At 42.9% G+C, this 21,791-nt stretch overlaps 1 protein-coding gene across 1 annotated transcript; it reads left to right on the top strand.

Annotated features, from left to right (window-relative positions):
• Nucleotides 1–247: 247 nt before the first annotated feature.
• On the top strand, nucleotides 248–19,258 carry LOC110537738 (solute carrier family 22 member 4). Its single transcript, XM_021624091.2, has 10 exons — nucleotides 248–720; nucleotides 9,946–10,049; nucleotides 10,152–10,306; nucleotides 10,391–10,562; nucleotides 10,737–10,863; nucleotides 17,730–17,830; nucleotides 17,945–18,159; nucleotides 18,246–18,428; nucleotides 18,567–18,702; nucleotides 18,793–19,258. Exons 1-10 carry the CDS (start codon nucleotides 328–330, stop codon nucleotides 18,860–18,862), a joined length of 1,656 nt encoding a protein of 551 aa, XP_021479766.2. The 5' UTR covers nucleotides 248–327; the 3' UTR covers nucleotides 18,863–19,258.
• Nucleotides 19,259–21,791: the final 2,533 nt, after the last annotated feature.

Raw genomic sequence — 21,791 nt, 5'->3', positions numbered from 1 at the left:
CAGGATTCTGTGAACCACACTTGAACACAGTTCAGAGAGGGAATTGTAATGATTAACCTTCCCTTTTAATGGCCTTCCAATACATTAGCACTACGGAGTGGAGTAATTTAAGATGCGTTAATACTGTCTGTTATCTTAATGCCTCCAAGTGAGGGGATGGCCCATAAAAGGAGAGAGCTCTGATGTTTGATGTCGATGTCAGAGGGGGACAGATGCTATCCAACAACACTACAGCAACCTCCGGAGCAGCTATATGGTTCAGGCAGTTTTCTTTAAGTAAAGAAGTTTCTTGACTATAAATAAAGGTTAACTGAATACAGCACCAATATGAGAGATTACGATGGAATCACAGCTTTCTTGGGAACATGGGGACCTTTTCAGCGGACAATCTTCTTGGCATTGGCCATCAGCATCCTGCCCAATGGATTTACTGGTATTTATATAGTGTTTGTAGGCGATACCCCGCCACATGAGTGCTTTATTCCTGAGGATTATAATGTCAGTGACATGTGGAGAAATGTGACCATCCCCATGGTGACAACGAATGGTGTGTCACAGCGTAGCTCGTGCTCAAGACTCAAACTGGAGACAGTTGAAAACTACTCTCGCCTGAATAGCATTCCAAATGTGGATATCAACGTGAGTGAAATTGAGCTGGAGAGTTGCTTGGACGGTTGGAAATACAGCAAAGAGGTCTACCAGTCAACATTTGTCACGGAGGTGAGAAAAATGTATTGCAAATCACTGCAAACATGATTGACTATTACCAAGCACCTAAAAAATGGTGTGTATGATAATAAAAAGAGAATGAAAAGCAAATAATGTAGGTATTTTGGGGTTAGGCTTAACCCTAACCCTGAGGTATTTTGTCATTTCGAAAAACACAAAATACATTTGCAAGTGCCACGCATTCAACATTCTCAGTAACAGTAAAAAAATGTTTTAAAAAAAACAAAAAACGTTTTATTTGCTATGACTGTGAAATGTGCTTGTATGACTACCGTAGTTGAATGCACTGACTGTTAGTCACACTGCATAAGACCCACCAGGCTAAAAACTGGCACACGTCATTTCAACAAATAAAATCGATGTGATGATGTTGTATCAATGTGGAAAACTGATTGGATTTGCAAAAATCAGCAACATAAGGGAATTGTATTTTTTTCCATCCAACTCTTTAACCCTAAAACCAATGACATGGTGACCTTCTGCTGTGACCAAAATGTAAATGTAAAAAAGTACAATTGCACGCTGGGTATTATTATTGACTCTTATCACATCCTAGTGCCATCAGACTTCTGATACCAATGCAGGGTGAAAAGGGGTCACAAAATGGTGAATCACAAAAAGAAAATGGTATAGAAAATGATTATGTATTTTCAAAATACAAATTACAGGTCTCGAAAGTATCTTGTTTCAAATACATTGGATTGTAGTTCAGGTCAGTGAAATACAATGACAAAATAATCAGGTGTAATTTTAAATATGTATTTCAAATACATGTAACAGAAATACTGTTTTTATCGGTCGACCGATTAATCAGAATGGCCGATTAATTAGGGCCGATTTCAAGTTTTCATAACATTCGGAAATGGGTATTTTTGGACACCGATTTGGCCGATTAAAAAAAATAAAAATAATTGACACCTTTATTTAAACTTTATTTAACTAGGCAAGTCAGTTCAGAACATATTCTATTTTCAATGACAGTGGGTTAACTGCCTCGGTGGGCTAACTGCCTCTAGGTGGGTTAACTGCCTCGTTCAGGGGCAGAACGACAGATTTTTACCTTGTCAGCTCGGGGGATTCAATCTTGCAACCTTAAATCAAATCAAATCAAATGTATTTATATAGCCCTTCGTACATCAGCTGATATCTCAAAGTGCTGTACAGAAACCCAGCCTAAAACCCCAAACAGCAAGCAATGCAGGTGTAGAAGCACGGTGGCTAGGAAAAACTCACTAGAAAGGCCAAAACCTAGGAAGAAACCTAGAGAGGAACCAGGCTATGTGGGGTGGCCAGTCCTCTTCTGGCTGTGCCGGGTGGAGATTATAACAGAACATGGCCAAGATGTTCAAATGTTCATAAATGACCAGCATGGTCGACCCAGACAGGATGACCACATCAGTGACTCAACCCACTCAGGTGACGCACCCCCTCCAGGGACGGCATGAGAGAGCCCCAGTAAGCCAGTGACTCAGCCCCTGTAATAGGGTTAGAAGCAGAGAATCCCAGTGGAAAGAGGGGAACCGGCCAGGCAGAGACAGCAAGGGCGGTTCGTTGCTCCAGAGCCTTTCCGTTCACCCTCCCACTCCTGGACCAGACTACACTCAATCATATGACCCACTGAAGAGATGAGTCTTCAGTAGAGACTTAAAGGTTGAGACCGAGTTTGCGTCTCTGACATGGGTAGGCAGACCGTTCCATAAAAATGGAGCTCTATAGGAGAAAGCCCTGCCTCCAGCTGTTTGCTTAGAAATTCTAGGGACAATTAGGAGGCCTGCGTCTTGTGACCGTAGCGTACGTGTAGGTATGTACGGCAGGACCAAATCAGAGAGATGGGTAGGAGCAAGCCCATGTAATGCTTTGTAGGTTAGCAGTAAAACCTTGAAATCAGCCCTTGCTTTGACAGGAAGCCAGTGTAGAGAGGCTAGCACTGGAGTAATATGATCAAATTTTTTGGTTCTAGTCAGGATTCTAGCAGCCATATTTAGCACTAACTGAAGTTTATTTAGTGCTTTATCCGGGTAGCCGGAAAGTAGAGCATTGCAGTAGTCTAACCTAGATGTGACAAAAGCATGGATTCATTTTTCTGCATCATTTTTGGACAGAAAGTTTCTGATTTTTGCAATGTTACGTAGATGGAAAAAAGCTGTCCTTGAAATGGTCTTGATATGTTCTTCAAAAGAGAGATCAGGGTCCAGAGTAACGCCGAGGTCCTTCACAGTTTTATTTGAGACGACTGTACAACCATTAAGATTAATTGTCAGATTCAACAGAAGATCTCTTTGTTTCTTGGGACCTATCTCTGTTTTGTCCGAGTTTAAAAGTAGAACGTTTGCAGCCATCCACTTCCTTATGTCTGAAACACATTCTTCTAGCAAGGGCAATTTTAACCTTACAGTTAACTAGTCCAACCACTAGCTCCAACCACCTGCCTCACGAGGAGCCCGCTTGTTACGTGAATGCAGTAAGAAGCCAAGGTAAGTTGCTAGCTAGCGTTAAACGTAATCAATCATAATCACTAGATATAACTACACACGGTTGAGGATATTACTAGTTTATCTAGCGTGTCCCTCGTTGCACATAATCGATGCAGTGCGCATTCGCGAAAAAGGTCTGTCGTTGCTCCAACGTGAACCTAACCATAAACCCCAATGCCTTTCTTAAAATCAATACACAGAAGTATATATTTTTTAACCTGTATATTTAGCTAAAATAAATCCAGGTTAGCAGGCAATATTAAGTTTGCTGAAAATAATTGCAGTTGACAATGAGAGAATGTTTCTTTTTTTTGCTGAGTTCATATTCTCTCTAACCCCCCTCACCTGGTTGACTAGGTCTTAACCCTTTGACGAGTACGATCACATATTTGTGATCATTGTTGAGTGGTCCCTGCAGCGTACCATCACAAATATGTGATTGGAACAGTAGCAACAGAACATATGATGTAACAAACTCGTCTAGTCAGCATTGTTGTCTGAAAAGCATCTTAACAATGTTTCGTACTGATGGGAAATAAAGGTCTTCACAACTTTATTCGTAAATTTCAACTTTTATTGTAATTTGTTTTGGTAAACTTCATCATCCAAGCATCACACAGAACACATCCACAAACTCATTCAATGAACCAGTCAAAATAACAGGTTGCACTTACATAAAAACCAAAAAAAAGTTATCAACCTAACAGCTAGTCTTGTTTACAATGTACCACATCTCTGGTGAGCACAAGGGAGAAATGTAATGTTGTTTATTAAAGAGATGCTTGTCAGCTAAGCTAACAGCAGCTAAATTATTTAATATGGCAGCAGTATCGGTCAGTGCCATTTCAGATGAGGGAGGACGATTTCTTTCCATGAGCATGGCCTTATTTTTATTACAGCATATTGGATGACTGTCATTCATATTCCATTCACCTAGTTTAATGTAACAGCGATATGTTTAGGCTACTACATGATACTCAAATTTTCCCTATATCCATCATGAGGTTGCTATAACCTAGCCTATGAATTAAAGTTTGTATGTAGGTGCCCACAGGTCGAGAGACAAATTTGATGTGACAGACAGTGACATTCAATACCGCCTTGCTCACTCTTGCCTGCATCTTGCCTGCATTAGTCCAACAGATGCAAACAATAGTTTCTACTGGACAAATTCAGGTATGTTAATCCCCGTTTTGTTCCGTTTGCTTCTGTTTAAGAAACATTTTTCAACAGAATTGGCGGAATGAATACAGGGGTCAATCGTAAACACAGTTCACAGTTCCATAGCAGCCACGTTGTATTCCTTCTCTCATCTATGTTATGCACTCTCCTCCTTTCACCTCTTCTCTTCACTTGTGGACTTCAATGCACAATACATCAACTGTATGTCACCAGGCGAAAAAAAAAACTTGTCGTTGTCACTATTAGCTAAAGTAACGTCATAGTCAACATAGCTAATAGAACTAACACATTAGTAAACCCGCTAAAATTATGCAAGAATGTTGCAGTGTACAGTCAGTAAGCAGTTACACTGGCGGGCCCCGGTGGCAATAAATTAGTCAAACCACAAGCTTAGCTTGACTAGGAAGCATTGCAGTGTTGTGTTCGATAGTCATAGCCAGCTAGCTAACATAGCATCCCTCTGTTTGAGCAGGGTGTTTCAGTAGGCTAAACTAGTTAGGTGCATTTGCCTACTAAGTAAGTGAAACTGAAATTGAAAAAAAATGACAATCTCTCTCTATTTCTCTTTGCTTCTCCTTCATTTAGGAAGAAATCAATTTGTTAAAAAATGTTCAACTATTTTCTTTCTCTTTGAGTCAACTACTCACCACATGTTATGCACTGCAGTGCTAGCTGTAGCTTATGTGTCACGCCCTGACCATAGAGAACCTATTTATTCTCTATTTTGGTTAGGTCGGGGTGTGACTAGGGTGGGTAATCTAGGTTGTTTTATTTCTATGTTGGCCTGGTATGGTTCCCAATCAGAGGCAGATGTTTAGCGTTGTCTCTGATTGGGGATCATATTCAGGCAGCCATTTCCCCACTGTTTTTTTTGTGGCATCATGTTTATGTGTAGTTGCCTGTGAGCACTCCATAGCTTCACATGTCATTTGCTCTTTATTGTTTTTGTGCGTTTCACAAACAAAAAGATGTGGAACCCATATCATGCTGCGCCTTGTTTCGAATGTTATTAAGACAATCGTGACATTATGCTTTCAGTACTAGATTAATTCTCTGATCCTTTGATTGGGTGGACAACATGTCCATTCATATCGCAAAACCTGGAACCAACTGGGTTCTCCTATGGGGACAGCCGAAGAACCCTTATGGAACCCTTTTTTCTAAGAGTGTATACAAATGTGATTATTCATTGATACCTTTGAAACCAGGTCTAGTTGCGGCCACAACTGCAGCAACCCCCCCAAACGGCTGGCAGTGTATGTTTCTACAAAGCTGTAGCTTCTACAAAGCAACATTGATAACATTAAATAATCAATTAATTGCGTACATTCTTGTACCATACGATAAATTATCAGTTCTAAATGTATCTTTTTCTTCTCTATGTTAGCTGCAACATGCTGTACTTTCTGCACGCATGCTAGACATTTGCTGGTTGGAGCACAACTCCGGAGCCGGTGAGCATGAGGCGCATCTATAAATCCTGCTGCATAAATTCATTGCGGCCAGGTCAAACGAACATCAAAAATAAACAAGTCACTCGGAAAAAAACGTATCACAACTCTCGAGTCAGTAACCAGAGTCGTTCAAAAATAACAAAAGTTTGTGAACTGCACACCAAAACTTGATGCTGGTTTTGCTTTAGCTTGTCCAAAACACAGCGAATGCTGGTCGCCAGCAAAATCACAACAAAGTCTGGTCACCAGCAAAAACCAGCTAGACCATGCTGGTCAGAGAAGTTTGACCAGCTAGACCAGCTTGACCAGCATCTGACCAGCATAGACCAGCTTTAAATTTTCCTATCACACAATGACAACATCCCGCTTATGACTCTACACACTTGTTGGAGGCATTTGCAGTTCGTTTTGATTGTGTTTCAGATTCACATTTATTGTAAATAAGAGTATAATATGTTTCTGAACACTTCTACATTAATGTGGATGCTACCATGATTATGGATAATTATGAATAAATCGTGAATAATGATGAATGAGAAAGTTACAGAGGCACAAAGATCATACCCCCAAGACATGCTAACCTATTACCAGGGGAGGTTAGCATTTGGTGGGAGTGTATGATATTTATCCTTCTGTAACCTTCGCACTTAACATTATTCAGAATGAATTCATGATTATCCGTTGTTAGGTTCTGAACCAACAGAGTAAAAACTCAAACGGACGACTAGGAACATCTCAAACCAACTTTATTCATCCACTGGGTCATACAGCTGCAAAGACAAAGACATGTTTACACAATTACATATATTTATACCCTCCTACTAGGCGGAGTCAACTCCTTGCACATCTAGACAGCCAATACATCTCTGTTGCTAGTCAGGAACTTAATTGGTTCCTCTCACTGGTGTAGTCATGGCCCTGCCTAATGCTAGGACCTTCATGGGCGTGGAGGTATACTGTATGTGTGTGAAATAGAACTGTTCTTTCTCACTTCATCTGACCTGACCTCGGGCCGAATTCCTCACCTCTCCCTAATCTACAAATGTCCTACCTTATCAGTGACTGAAACCAGACTGTTGCCCTTTACCTCCCTCCTTAGAAGCCATGAGATGTAACAATAACATGTTTTGACAGAAGTTAAAACGTTCTGCACTCCCCCTTGTCTCACTCAGTAAAAGTAATCAATACCTTCTAGTATGATAACAAGAATTACTAAATTTCAAGCTAGAACCCAGCAGTCCCTCCCTTTTTAATAGTAACTCCATACTGTTCAACTATATATAAACTTCAAAACTTTGAGAAAATAAACCATATTCTCAGTGTATTTGTATGTTTACACCGCCGAGACTTATAACCTATGACTTATCACACTATGTACACTCTTATTCCCCTCCTTTTATACAACTGATCATGACATTTCAGCTGGAGCTTTTGACTTTCTCTTCCTAAGAGAGTGATAACAAAAGACTTGTAAAGCAAAATAAAATAAAAACACAAAACATGACAAGTATTAGTAAGTAAGTAAGAAGTTTGATAACAGGACGATTCCCGCACTCCCTTAGCCTGACTCTATACCTTTGGGATACTGTTCCGCTGGGGTCCACAAAAATGAAGGCTCTATACACCCCACGCTTGTACCCAGACTTCCTCTTCAGGCTGCAGGTTTACAAAAGGGGTTCCCACTCCGCCATATCATCCTAACTCAGCCCCCGTCTCCTCCTTCTCCCTCCATGGCCACCCAATATACAGTACATGTGTGATGGCCTGAATCAACTGTTGTTGAGGTAAATCAGCACTGCATACACGTTTCAACATCAACGCCTTCAGAAGGTGATATCCCAGCAATGCTAACAAGGTCAACCCTGCTACCACTAACACTGCCCATGATGCATACTTTAAGATACCCTTCATTTGCGCCGTTGTCCAGTTCCATGTTGTTAATATAGCATCCTTCACCGCTCCTACCGCTCTCTCAAATATAGAGAGAATATAATGATATATAACAGTGAAGCTATCAGACAGTGTTATAGTGTAATAGTTCACAATCTATAGTATTAGCTCTATAACATGTCTACTATCTCACCCTTACGGAAACATCATGTTTCATTTTTTTAAAAATGTAACCTTTATTTAACTAGGCAAGTGAGTTAAGAACAAATTCTTACTTACAATGACGACCTACACCGGCCAAACCCAGATGGCGCTGGGCCAATTGTGCGCCGCCCTATGGGACTTCCAATAACGGCCGGATGTGATACAGCCTGGATTCAAACCATGGGGTCTGTCGTGACGCCTCGAGCACTGAGATGCACTGCCTTAGACCGCTGCTCCACTCGGGAGCAAAGATCATTCCATCTAACCCATAACACGTTGATGACAACTGCTAGGCCACTTATAAAGTTATAAATGTACTAAAACGTTTTCAAGTCAATTAGTCAGTTTCCCCCCCAAAAAAACTATTACGAATTCCTGCGCCTGTCTCCAATCATTTATACAACGTGACAGAATAACCGACCCTAAATGGAGACAGCTGGAACTGGCCCATCTGACGAAACTTCGGCAGCTGTAACTGGCACATCCGATGCCGCTGCAACTTCGGCAGCTGCAACTGGCCCTGACCAACCCGCACCACGTTCCTGTGGTCGTCCTCGAGAACGGTGTCGTCCCGCTGCTGGTGCAGCGCGTCAGGGGAGGGTATGGCCCAGAGGAACAGTGCTGGGTTCCGGCAGTGGACATCCTGGACACTTCACTGACCAGGGATTTTCACCATCGGCGCCCTGACCAACCCGCACCACGACCATGTGGTCACCCACGGGGCCGGTGACGTAGACCTCCGGAACTAGTGCATAGAATGGGCAGCAGTACCGGGGGAATCCGTCACATTCCGCTGCAACTGGCCCGTCCGACGCCGCCGCAATTTCGGCAGCTGCAACTGATCCGTCTGGTGGTGCCGCAACTTCGGCAGCTGCAACTGGCCCTCTGATGCTGACACAACTTCGGCAGCTGCAACTGGCCCTCTGATGCTGACACAACTTCGGCAGCTGCAACTGGCCCTCTGATGTTGACACAACTTCGGCAGCTGCAACTGGCCCGTCCGACGACGCAACTTCAGTAGCTGCAACTGGCCCTGATCAACTCGCCACGCGTTCCTGTGGTCGTCCTCGAGGCCAGTGTCGTCCTACTGCTGGTGCAGCGCGTCAGGGGAGGGGTATAGCCCAGAGGAGTGGTGCTGGGTGTTCCTGCCGTGGACATCCTGGACACTTGGCTGACCAGGGATTTTCACCATCAGCTCCATCAGTGTCTGGGAGGGTACTGTCACAGATTCCCCTGGTACTGCTGCTCATTTCAAGCACCAGTTTCGGAGGTCTACGTCACCAGCCTCTAGGCATCACTGAACTGTCTCATTACACACACCTGATTCCAATTCCCCCTATTAGTAATTATATATCTGTGCCCTCTGTTCACCATTGTCTTGTCGGTTATTGTACCCATGTCCGTTGGTCTGTGAGTACCTGTGCTTTGTTATTTCAGCTTTCATGCATGTATTGTGCACTTGTTATTACGGGTCTCGCCCTGTGTAGTGTATTGCGAGTCTCGTTCCGTGTATTTAGTAGAGTTTTTACCTCGCTCTTCTGTTTGGGTTACGTCGATGTGTTTTTGTATACGCGTTTGTTTTGGGCTTCGTCCCGTGCCTTTCGTGGCATGTTGTATATTTTGGGTGGATTATTAAACCCCCCTATTACGAATTCCTGCGCCTGTCTCCCAATCATTTATACAACGTGACAGGCAGTGTATGTTGCAGTTGTACTGTAATTACTGCATCCAGAAACTAACTGATGTGTTACTATGTTGTCTTGTCATCATTTTGCAATTCTACTGTGATTATTTTTGCAGTTACATCATACAACAGTTACTGGAATTCAGAATAACAGTTACTGGAATTCAGAATAACAGTTACTGGAATTCAGAATAACAGTTACTGGAATTCAGAATAACAGTTACTGGAATTCAGAATAACAGTTACTGCACAGTAACTGCAGTTTCACTTTTTGTAAAGGGTAGAGAAAATACATTTGTGTAAATGAGGAAATATGTGTATTTTGCAGTGGGATGTGGTGTGTGATAACGCGTACAAAGTTCCTTTGACCACATCAATTCACTACTTTGGTGCGCTTGTGGGAACATTCATCTCTGGCCAGATGTCCGACAGGTCAGTACTGTATCCTGTCATACTGTATACTCTCATACTGTGACCCTCAGTGCTAATGGAGAATCATGTGAGACGTGACTTTTCATTCTTTTTCATCAATAGGTTTGGAAGAAAGCCAGCACTCTTCACTACTATAATAATCCAGATTGTGGCCACATTCGCACAAATATTCTCCCCAAACTGGGAGGCATTCAGTATTATTTTCTTCTTTGTTGGCGCTGGATCAGTCTCCAACTATGTCATAGCGTATGTTCTAGGTAGGTTGAAAATAAGCATTCCTTGTAACTACGGTATCTCTTGTACATTTGGTCAATTTACTGAACTTGCATATCTGGTCCTAGGGACAGAAATACTGAGCCCTGGAGTTCGAGTGGTATTCTCCTCTCTTGGAGTGTTCCTGAGCTCTGCGATTGGCTACATGTTAATGTCACCTGTGGCATACTTCATCCGTGAGTGGAGGTGGTTGCTGGTGCCCATGGCAGGCTCTGGACTCATATACATGCCTCTATGGTGGTAAGCACAATTTATCCCCACAAAAAAATGTTTTTCCCGCAAAACCTTCTACTCAGTCAATGATCTGTGGCCTCTTCTTTCAGCAAGGTACATTACTTATTGCATACTTCATTAGCCTGACTGCACAAAGGGCTTCCGTTTAGTTTTTTTATGACTGTGTATGAATTGGTATAGGGTCATCCCAGAGTCTCCCAGATGGCTGCTCTCTCAGGGAAGAGTTGAGGAGGCTGAGGCCATACTGAGAGACGCTGCCAGGAGGAACAGAGTTGAAGCCCCAGAGGTCATCTTCACTCCCTCAGAGGTGAGCTAGCTTACTTAGCTACAGTTTAGCTTACGTCATTTCATAAAATAAACTTCATAAGGATATGGAGTAAAAAAAAACATCCACAGAAGAATTACAAAAGTGTTTGTCTTTGAATCTGATGTAAAATATATATTTTAGGTACCAATCCAGTTGAAGTCAAAGTCCTTTTTGCTGCAGTACATAACCTGAATGAAGTAGATCAACCAATGGTAAATCATTTGAGAGGCTAATGCACTCCTTCCTGTTTTATGGCGTAATCCAGGTCATTCATCAGAATACTCTAGTTAAAGGTTTCTGACGTGTTTTAACCAATGCAGTGAATCACTGCAGAATAACAAACGTGAGACAGATGGTGGACTCTGTGCTAATGGAGATAAAGGATATGCAGGTAATAGAAAGCAGGGGCAACCTTCCCATTCATCACCATCTCTAAGACATGTCTTGAGACGTATGAATGCAGCTGCCACTGTATTGAAGACATTGTACGCAGTGTATTATAGTGCACTGCGCTTTATTACGAGCGATATGTTGGCTGGCCCTCTTTGAAGTCTCATTGACTGATGCATTAAACTGTTTTTGTTGATAAAGCCCTCCTGCATAAACTTCTGTCTTTACTTTCTTCATTGTTAAGTTAAAGACGTTCTGTACAGGATGCCAGACCCGGTCTCAGGGATGACTAACTCTGGAGATCCCCCTTCGATTTCCAATGAGTTTGGTATATCTGCTCTTAGTAAAAATAAATTGCATAATTGTCATGCCCTGACCTTAGATATCTCTGTTTTCTATGTATTTTGGTTAGGTCAGGGTGTGACTAGGGTGTGTACTCTAGATTTTGTATGTCTAGGGGTTTTTGTATGCCTATGCTGGCCAGATATGGTTCCCAATCAGAGACAGCTGTTTATCGTTGTCTCTAATTGGGGATCATATTTAGGTAGCCATTTTCCTCATTTTTGTTGTGTGATCTTGTCTATGCATAGTTGCCTGTCTGCACTATTTGTATAGCTTCATGTTTGGTTGTTTGTTGTTATGATAGGTGAGTTTCAGTTTATAAAATGTATGTGGAACTCTACTCACATTGGTCTCTACTCACGTTGGTCTCATCATTATGACGAACGTGACAATCATGTCTGGAATGATCTCCAACGTTCATAAACATTTTTGGAATTGGTGCCTCTAGGGCGTTTCAGAAAGCTGTTGGGGGACCTTTTATCTTGAAGAATGTGTTTTTTTATGATTGTGTTTTGCTTTTTGTGTATTGTGTGCAATTGCGTGTATTTTGTGTATATGAATGTGTAGTTTAATGTGTACATTAAATTTGTATGTGTATTGCGGTGCTATACAGGGCTTATCTGGAATAGAGACCTTGGTCTCAGCATTGACTCCCTGTCAATGTAAAGGTTAGATAAATCAAAATGTCTTAAATATATAAGACATCTTAGAAATAAGACATTAAGACACTAACTCAGTTATATTTTTTATGTGGGGCTATGGCAGTCAATTGAAAAAACAGTATTTCTGTCTTCTCAACTCACTATCACATACTTTTAATGTGGGGCTAAGACAGTCAATTGCAAATTAGTCTGACATAATGTCTCATATCTCACCACCACTAATGAGATGGGTGCGTTTGATGCATGTCGGGTCGGAGCTTCTCAAAGTCAGGGGGCGTGGTCGACAGTACGCACCTCATCTCTGTAGTCACATCCAACCTGGATTGATATTTGGTTTTAATGCAGACAAGAGCACTGAATCCAGCTTCACACAGATACTGTATGAGCTGACGAAGGGTACCAGGACCTTTAATGCTCACAAGGAGACGGCAGGGTATTCCCTTTGAGTCAGGAACCAAAACTCCTCTGTCGTGACCCGTAAATGTGTCATAAAGTAACCGACACCGCCACCTGGTGGAAAGTTTGCGCACCAGGACTCTAAAGATTCAGGTTCAATCAGAGTGGCCAGTTGGGAACCACATCAGTGACCAAAAACACAAGGAGGCAGAGCTTCAACAAACAGTATAGATTTTGGGGGGGAACAGAGGTAGGTACACATTTAGGCCACACACAAATGGCCGAAAGTGAAATTTTATTCCACAAAATAATAAAAAAGGTCTTTCTCCAGTTTAGGGGGTGGGGAAATCCATTCATGGTTTTCCTTCTGCTCTGTCCATTCCAGAAACACCCCCTGTGGGTTAGGCCTGTAGCACAAATAAATGATGTGCCGTACAATGCCACACATTTAACTTTGAATATATGGTTAGAATAAACCAGTCTACTCATTGAAATGAGAAATCCGTCCACTAAAATCCAGTCCAATGGAAAAGAGTTCAACTGTGAACGTCCCTGTTACTCCAGTCTGTGTTTTCCATCAATGATGTGGCCAGAGCTCCGCCCCTTTTCCAGTTTCTGAGATCCTCCCCCTTAAACCCACCTTCCTCTACTTTCTTCACTGCCTCAGCATATGACAACTTCTGCTCTACTCTAACCCTGGAAACCTCAACCTGCCTCTCTTGCACGAGACATTTCTGATCCCCAGCTCCATGGGCACCCCTACAATTAACACATTCCACTACTTTCCCCAATACTACACATTCCTTTGTCTCATGCCCTTCTGCACATTTCTCACACCTTGGACCCTCCCTCCTACACACTGCTGCCACATGCCCATACGCTTGACACCTGTAACATCGTAATGTATTCGGCACATACGCTCGTATAGGATAACTTCTATCCTAACTTCACCTTGTCAGGCAAAGAATCAACTTAAGAAACGACATTGACTCTTCTGTTTCCCCACTCTCGCCACCCTGTCTGTGTCACATCAAACGACGAGCATCACATACACAGTGAATCTTTGCCCTCAGCTGGTCAACGTTTATATCTACTGCTACCCCAGTTATCTTTCATTGGTTCCCTTTTCTTGCCCCCATTCGTTTGACTTCGAGCGCATTCTTCCTCTGCCCAACAGAAACACAAATCACACAAAATGCGCACACAAAAAAAAGAGTGAGAGCAAGCCATTTCCTGGTAGAATTCAAAACATTTTATTTAGTCATATCATGACTCTCCTCCACTTTTCGCCGCCTGTCCTCGGGTGCACTTTGCAACTACTTTAGGCCCATTTATTTTTCTCACTATTGGAGTTGGGAGGGGTGTCTTCCCATGTTCCTCCTTGGTGACCGTCTGGGGTATTGGACATTGGTCTGCCCCTGGTTCTCCACCGGGGTCTCTCGTCGGGGGCATGCTCTGGAGTACCTTCCTCTGTTCCATAGCATCAGCCATTGATAAGACATGGTTTGGATTTGACCATATTTCCCTTCAGAGCACACTGGCTTAGTCTTCCTCTGGGCATCCTTCCCCACTTTTCCACAGGCAGAGGTAGATTTTTCAGGGGGTAGACTCACCAGGTCCTCTATGGATTTATGAAAAGTTTTATTGCACACATGTTCAGGTTAAGATGTTACATCCACCTCGACTGCCCTTTCCTTTTCTGTGTGAATCTTGGCCATTCCAACATGGCCATTCCACCCATGGATTTGGCTGCATACTGATGCTTTTCTGGGTCCAAAACCCGACGAGTGAGTACCCCATCTTTGAGCTCTAGACTAGCCCTCTCCAATAGGAGGCGGCGCACAGCTGCAGTCTCCCAGTTATTTTCTCCATCGGAAGGTCTTGCCCCTTGGGCAACATATGGGTGTCGACGTCTGAGGGAGGGATCTCGTTCTTGTAGCTCCTCCCAGTGCTCAGGGTCCTGGCTCATTTGGACAATGTTCACCATGGTTGGTTCTGTTTGACAAATGAGAGGTACCAGAGCATTCCAACATAATCCAATGACATTCCTTCCTAATATGGGTAGATTTCCAGGGTTCTCTGTTCTCTGTTCTCTGTTCTCTGTTCCTCAACACCAAGGTCCCCACCTTTACCTCTGCCAGCACATACCCTACATAGGGGATTTGCAAACCATTTTCTGCACTCAACGTCAGCTGACCAAGGTCCTCCTTGGGACCAATCTCCTGTGAGGGTGTTAAAACAAGCTTCTGTCATCAGGGCAAGTTGAGCTCAAGTAATGATTAAAAGGGTTCACATTTCTTCCATTTGAATGAGTTCAACTTCAGGACATGTGCCTACCAAACTTGGCCTGTAGGTATAGTCTTGCTTGGGCCCTTCAAGCCTTCTCCTGTCATAGTTGCCGCTTCAGTTCACGTCAAAAAATAAACAATCATACTGTATATCCATTGTTTTTGTAAAAAATTGCTCGAGCCCATTACATTTGGTTGGGAATCATTGATGGACAGCAATAAGTCAACCTTGCCTCTGATTTTCAATTCTTGCCCTGACTTCTAATGAGGCCATATCACCCTAAATGCAGCATGGCCAATGCAGACGTCAGATTGACCATACATCCAGATGCACAATGCACTTCTCTCTCCAGAATGTGCACTCTCCCGCCAATCTGTGCACATTCATTGTTTCACTGCATTGTGTGAATTGTTTGCATTTGATTGTTAGTGTCTATCAATTCCCCATTACATATATCACCAGTAGTACATTAACAGTTAATTCACATAATTTCTGGTCTACAATGTTTGTTACTTTGGTTACGGTTACGGTTTAGTTTTAATGCGTTCAATATTATTATTCCAGTCTTCCTGTTCTCATTGTCGGAGTGGACACATTGTTTGCAGAGTGCAAAAACCTTGCTACACTTGTGAGAAAGTTTTGGGTTTATTTAATTCCATTTACAAGTTCTGTCAATTTAGTCATTGTCTTTGTTTGGAGCGTTCCTATCAATGTTGAGAAACACAGACGCATAGAACTAGGCCTATAAGCTACAGTACCTGGCCCGCGGGCAAATTTAGTCAAAGTAATGTTTTCTTTGCCTTAAACAGCAAGCAAAGTGTGTTTTTATCAGGGGCACAACTTTCCCTGGGGGCAGGGGTGACATGTCCTCCCCACAATCTGAAATTGCATTTTTGTCCCCAACAGTTGTATCATTTGAATGTGATACAAAACGAGGCAATGCAGTGCTTTGGACCATGCAGACACCTCTGAGTGGTCAGGTAAAATTGTATGTTATTATGTAATTATTTCCCCACTATGGCCTATTTATTGCCTAGCGTCGTCCGGGTTAGGGAGGGTTTGGCCCGTAGGGAAACAATTGTTAACAGACAGATTATTTCTCTTATGATTCACTGTATCACAAGTCCAGTGGGTCAGAAGTTTAGATACACTAAGTTGTCTGTGCCTTTAAATAGCTTGGAAAATTCCAGAAAATTATGCGATGGCTTTAGAAGCTTCTGATATGCTAATTGACATAATTTGAGTCAATTGGAGGTGTACCTTTGGATGTATTTCAAGGCCTACCTTCAAACTCAGTGCCTCTTTGCTTGACATCATGGGAAAATCAAAAGAAATCAGCCAAGACCTCAGAAAAAGATTGTAGAACTGCAATCTCTGGTTCATCCTTGGGAGCTATTTCTAAATGCCTGAAGGTACCACGTTCATCTGTACAAACAATAGTACGCAAGTATAAACACCATGGGATGCGTTTTGTCTCCAAGAGATGAACGTACTTTGGTGCAAAAAGTGTAAATCAATCCCAGAACAACAGCAAAGGACCCTGTGAAGATGCTGGAGGAAACAGGTACAAAAGTATCTACAGTATATCCACATTAAAACGAGTCCTATATCGACTTTACCTGAAAGGCCGCTCAGCAAAGAAGAAGCCACTGCTCCATAACCGCCATCAAAAAGCCAGACTATTGTTTGGCCGTAATGACCATCGTTATGTTTGCAGGAAAAAGGGGAAGGCTTGCAAGCCGAAGAACACCATCCAAACCGTGAAGCACAGGGGTGGCAGCATCATGTTGAGGGGTGCTTTGCTGCAGGAGGGACTGGTGCACTTCACAAAATAGATGGCATAATGAGGGAGGACAATTATGTGGATATATTGAAGCAACATCTCAAGACATCAGTTAAAGCTTGTTCGCAAATGGGTCTTCCAAATGGACAATGACCCCAAGCATGCTTCCAAAGTTGTGGCAAAATGGCTTAAGGACAACAAAGTCAAGGTATTGGAGTGGCCAACACAAAGCCCTGACCTCAATCCTATAGAACATTTTTGGGCAGAACTGAAAAAGCGTGTGCGAGCAAGGAGGCCTACAAACCTGACTCAGTGACACCAGCTCTGTCAGGAGGAATGGGCCAATATTGTGGGAAGCTACCCAAAATGTTTTACCCAAATTAAACAATTTAAAGGCAATGCTACCAAATACTAATTGAGTGTATGTAAACTTCTGACCCACTGGGAATGTGAAAAGTAAAATCATAAATAAATCATTCTCTCTACTGAAACAAATAATTTTTACTAGGATTAAATGTCAGGAATTGTGAAAAACTGAGTTTTAATGTATTTGGCTAAAGTGTATGTAAACTTCCGACTTCAACTGTGTATGTATGTGTGTGTGTGTGTGTGTGTGTGTGTGTGTGTGTGTGTGTGTGTGTGTGTGTGTGTGTGTGTGTGTGTGTGTGTGTGTGTGTGTGTGTGTGTGTGTGTGTGTGTGTGTGTGTGTGTGTGTGTGTGTGTGTGTGTGTGTGTGTGTGTGTGTGTGTGTGTGTGTGTGTGTGTGTGTGTGTGTGTGTGTGTGTGTGTGTGTGTGTGTGTGTTAAAATGTTGTCAAGCGCTTTGCATTGCATGTCTTCGTGACGACATGGCACAAAATGTCATGGTGTGTAATGAGACACAGTCCATGTCTCAAGACAAGTCTTAGAAATGTGTATGAATTTACTCTTAACAAATGTCAACCATTATGCATTTTGCTTTTAAAAATGATGTATCCTGATGATGACTTACCCACATATCACCAGGTAGAAGATGCTCTGGCCATGAAGGACATGAAACACAACATTCTGGATGTCATGAGGAGCAGCAACATGCTCTCAATCACAGTTCTGTGTTCCCTTCTGTGGTAAGTCCTAGCAGCTGAAGTCCTAAACAATATCAATGGCTCTGAATACGACTTTGTTTGTGCCTGTTTATCCTGCTCAATAGGCTCTGTATCTTTGATTTCCCTTCTCTGCAGGATGATAATCTCCTGTGGTTACTTTGCCCTGATTTTGAACACAAACAACCTCAATGGAAATCCCTATATCAACTGCTTCCTGTCTGGAGTTGTAGAAGTGCCCGCCTATTTCATCGCCCTGGTGCTTCTCAGATACTGTTCCAGACACTTATGCCAGTCCTCCACTCTCTTCCTAGGTGGCACTGTTATTCTCTTCATTAACATTGTCCCAACAGGTAAAATTAATTGACAGTCTCAGGGGGAGTCTCATTTACATATATTTATCACCCAGTTTACACCTGGCTGTCTCTCTATGTTTCAGATCTCCCAGAAGTGGCCGTCTTTCTGGAGATGGTGGGGAAGTTTGCCATCACCGCAGCATTCTGTGTGGTGTACGCCGTCACGTCGGAGCTCTTCCCCACCGTGGTTAGGAACATGGCTATGGGGACGTGCTCCATGGCAGCACGCATAGTCACCATCCTCTCCCCCTTCATCATCTACCTCGGTAAAACCTGACTCACGGTCCCTTTCTTTGTTCAGTAGAGATAAACAAGATTGACAATGTCTCTCACTGTGAATTTGCTTTGCTGATATTCAGACCCCTCCCTTGGTACTGAAAACGTCTTGATTTTGTTATTTGCAGGAAATTACTACAAGAACCTCCCATACATATTTATTGGTAGCCTGGCAATATTTGGGGGTCTGTGCTGCTTCATTTTACCTGAGACATACGGGAGGGTGTTGCCAGAAACCATCTCACAGATGCAACAAATCAAAGGGTGAGTTTGACTGTCCGTCCTTCTTTATGTCCATCCGTATATATATGAATGAAGAATTGTTTCAAATACGTGTTTTTGTCTGTTCTACAGGTGTCGATGCAACACAGACCAAGATACCAAAAACATTGACAGCAAATCTGAGTTTCGGGAAGGAGTCTAAATTGTGAATTGTGAATCTTCTACTATACAATTGTTTTGTCTTGTGGTGTGTTAAAAACTACAAAAGGGTATTCTGGTTTGTAATTATTAGCTATCTTTTACTTTTATGAAATTGTACTGTGGATTCGGAAAGTATTCAGTCCCCTTGACTTTTCCACATTTTGCTACATTACAGCCTTGTTCTAAAATTGATTAAATTGGTTTTTTTCTCTCATCAATCTACACACAACACCCCATAATGGCAAAGCAAAAACAATTGTGTTTTTTTGTGGAAAAAGATATCAACATATACTGAAATATGATATCTACATAAGTATTCAGAACCTTTACACAGTACTATGTTGAAGCACCTTTGGCAGCGATTACAGCCGTGAGTCTTCTTGGGTAGGATACTACAATCTTGGCACACCTGTATTTGGGGAGTTTCTCCCATTCTTCTCTGCAGATCCTCTCAAGATCTGTCAGGTTGAGCGTCGCTGCACGGCTATTTTCAGGTCTCTCCAGAGATGTTCGATCGGGTTCAAATCCGAGCTCTGGCTGGGCCACTCAAGGTCATTCCGAGACTTGTCCAGAAGCCACTCCTGCGTTATCTTGGCTGTGTGCTTAGGGTCATTGTCCTGTTGGAAGGTGAACCTTCGCCCCAGTCTGAGGTCCTGAGCGCTCTGGCAAAGGTTATCATCAAGAATCTGTCTGTAATTTACTCTGTTCATCTTTCCCTTTAATCCTGACTCGTCTTCCAGTCCCTGCCGCTGAAAAACATCCCCACAACATGATGGTGCCACCACTATGCTTCACCGTAGGAATGGTGCCAGGTATCCTCCAGGCGTGACTTTTGGCATTTTTATTTTATTTATTTTATTTCACCTTTATTTAACCAGGTAGGCTAGTTGAGAACAAGTTCTCATTTGCAACTGCGACCTGGCCAAGATAAAGCATAGCAGTATGAGCAGACAACACAGAGTTACACATGGAGTAAACAATTAACAAGTCAATAACACAGTAGAAAACAAAGGGGGAGTCTATATACAATGTGTGCAAAAGGCATGAGGTAGGCGAATAATTACAATTTTGCAGATTAACACTGGAGTGATAAATGATCCGATGGTCATGTACAGGTAGAGATATTGGTGTGCAAAAGAGCAGAAAAATACATAAATAAAAACAGTATGGGGATGAGGTAGGTGAAAATGGGTGGGCTATTTACCAATAGACTATGTACAGCTGCAGCGATCGGTTAGCTGCTCAGATAGCTGATGTTTGAAGTTGGTGAGGGAGATAAAAGTCTCCAACTTCAGCGATTTTTGCAATTCGTTCCAGTCACAGGCAGCAGAGTACTGGAACGAAAGGCGCGCAAATGAGGTGTTGGCTTTAGGGATGATCAGTGAGATACACCTGCTGGAGCGCGTGCTACGGATGGGTGTTGCCATCGTGACCAGTGAGCTGAGATAAGGCGGAGCTTTACCTAGCATGGACTTGTAGATGACCTGGAGCCAGTGGGTCTGGCGACGAATATGTAGCGAGGGCCAGCCGACTAGCGCATACAAGTCGCAGTGGTGGGTGGTATAAGGTGCTTTAGTGACAAAACGGATGGCACTGTGATAGACTGCATCCAGTTTGCTGAGTAGAGTGTTGGAAGCCATTTTGTAGATGACATCGCCGAAGTCGAGGATCGGTAGGATAGTCAGTTTTACTAGGGTAAGCTTGGCGGCGTGAGTGAAGGAGGCTTTGTTGCGGAATAGAAAGCCGACTCTTGATTTGATTTTCGATTGGAGATGTTTGATATGAGTCTGGAAGGAGAGTTTGCAGTCTAGCCAGACACCTAGGTACTTATAGATGTCCACATATTCTAGGTCGGAACCATCCAGGGTGGTGATGCTAGGCGGGCATGCGGGTGCAGGCAGCGATCGGTTGAAAAGCATGCATTTGGTTTTACTAGCGTTTAAGAGCAGTCGGAGGCCACGGAAGGAGTGTTGTATGGCATTGAAGCTTGTTTGGAGGTTAGATAGCACAGTGTCCAATGACGGGCCGAAAGTATATAGAATGGTGTCGTCTGCGTAGAGGTGGATCAGGGAATCGCCCGCAGCAAGAGCAACATCATTGATGTATACAGAGAAAAGAGTCGGCCCGAGAATTGAACCCTGTGGCACCCCCATAGAGACTGCCAGAGGACCGGACAGCATGCCCTCCGATTTGACACACTGAACTCTGTCTGCAAAGTAATTGGTGAACCAGGCAAGGCAGTCATCCGAAAAACCGAGGCTACTGAGTCTGCCGATAAGAATATGGTGATTGACAGAGTCGAAAGCCTTGGCAAGGTTGGCATTCAGGCCAAAGAGCTCAATCTTGGTTTCATCAGACCAGAGAATCTTGTTTGGTCTGAGAGTTCTTTAGGTGCCTTTTGGCAAACTCCAAGTGGGCTGTCATGTGCCTTTTACTGAGGAGTGGCTTCCCTCTGGCCACTCTACCATTAAAACCTAATTGGTGGAATGCTGTAGAGATGATTGTCCTTCTGGAAGTTTCTCCCATCTCCACAGAGGAACTGGAGCTCTGTCACAGTGGCCATCAGGTTCTTGGTCACCTCCTTGACCAAGGCCCTTCTTTCCTGGTTGCTAAATTTTGCCAGGTGGCCAGCTCTAGGAAGTCTTGGTGGTTCCAAGCTATATGGACAGTTCCTTCGACCTCATGGCTTGGTTTTTGCTCTGACATGCACTGTCAACTGAGGGACCTTATATAGACAGGTATGTGCCTTTCCAAATCATGTCCAATCAATTGAATTTACCACAGGTGGACTCCAATCAAGTTACAGAAACATCTCAAGGATGATCAATAGAAGCAGGATGCACCTGAGCTCAATTTAAAGTCTCATAGCAAAGGGTCTAAATATGTATGTAATAAGGTATTTCAGTTTATTTTATTTTATATAAATTAAC

This window comes from Oncorhynchus mykiss, chromosome 12, assembly GCF_013265735.2.
Source record: "Oncorhynchus mykiss isolate Arlee chromosome 12, USDA_OmykA_1.1, whole genome shotgun sequence".
Classification (NCBI taxonomy): Eukaryota; Metazoa; Chordata; class Actinopteri; order Salmoniformes; family Salmonidae; genus Oncorhynchus; species Oncorhynchus mykiss.
Note: the sequence above shows the minus strand (reverse complement) of the source record. Positions and strands in the feature narration are given on the sequence as shown.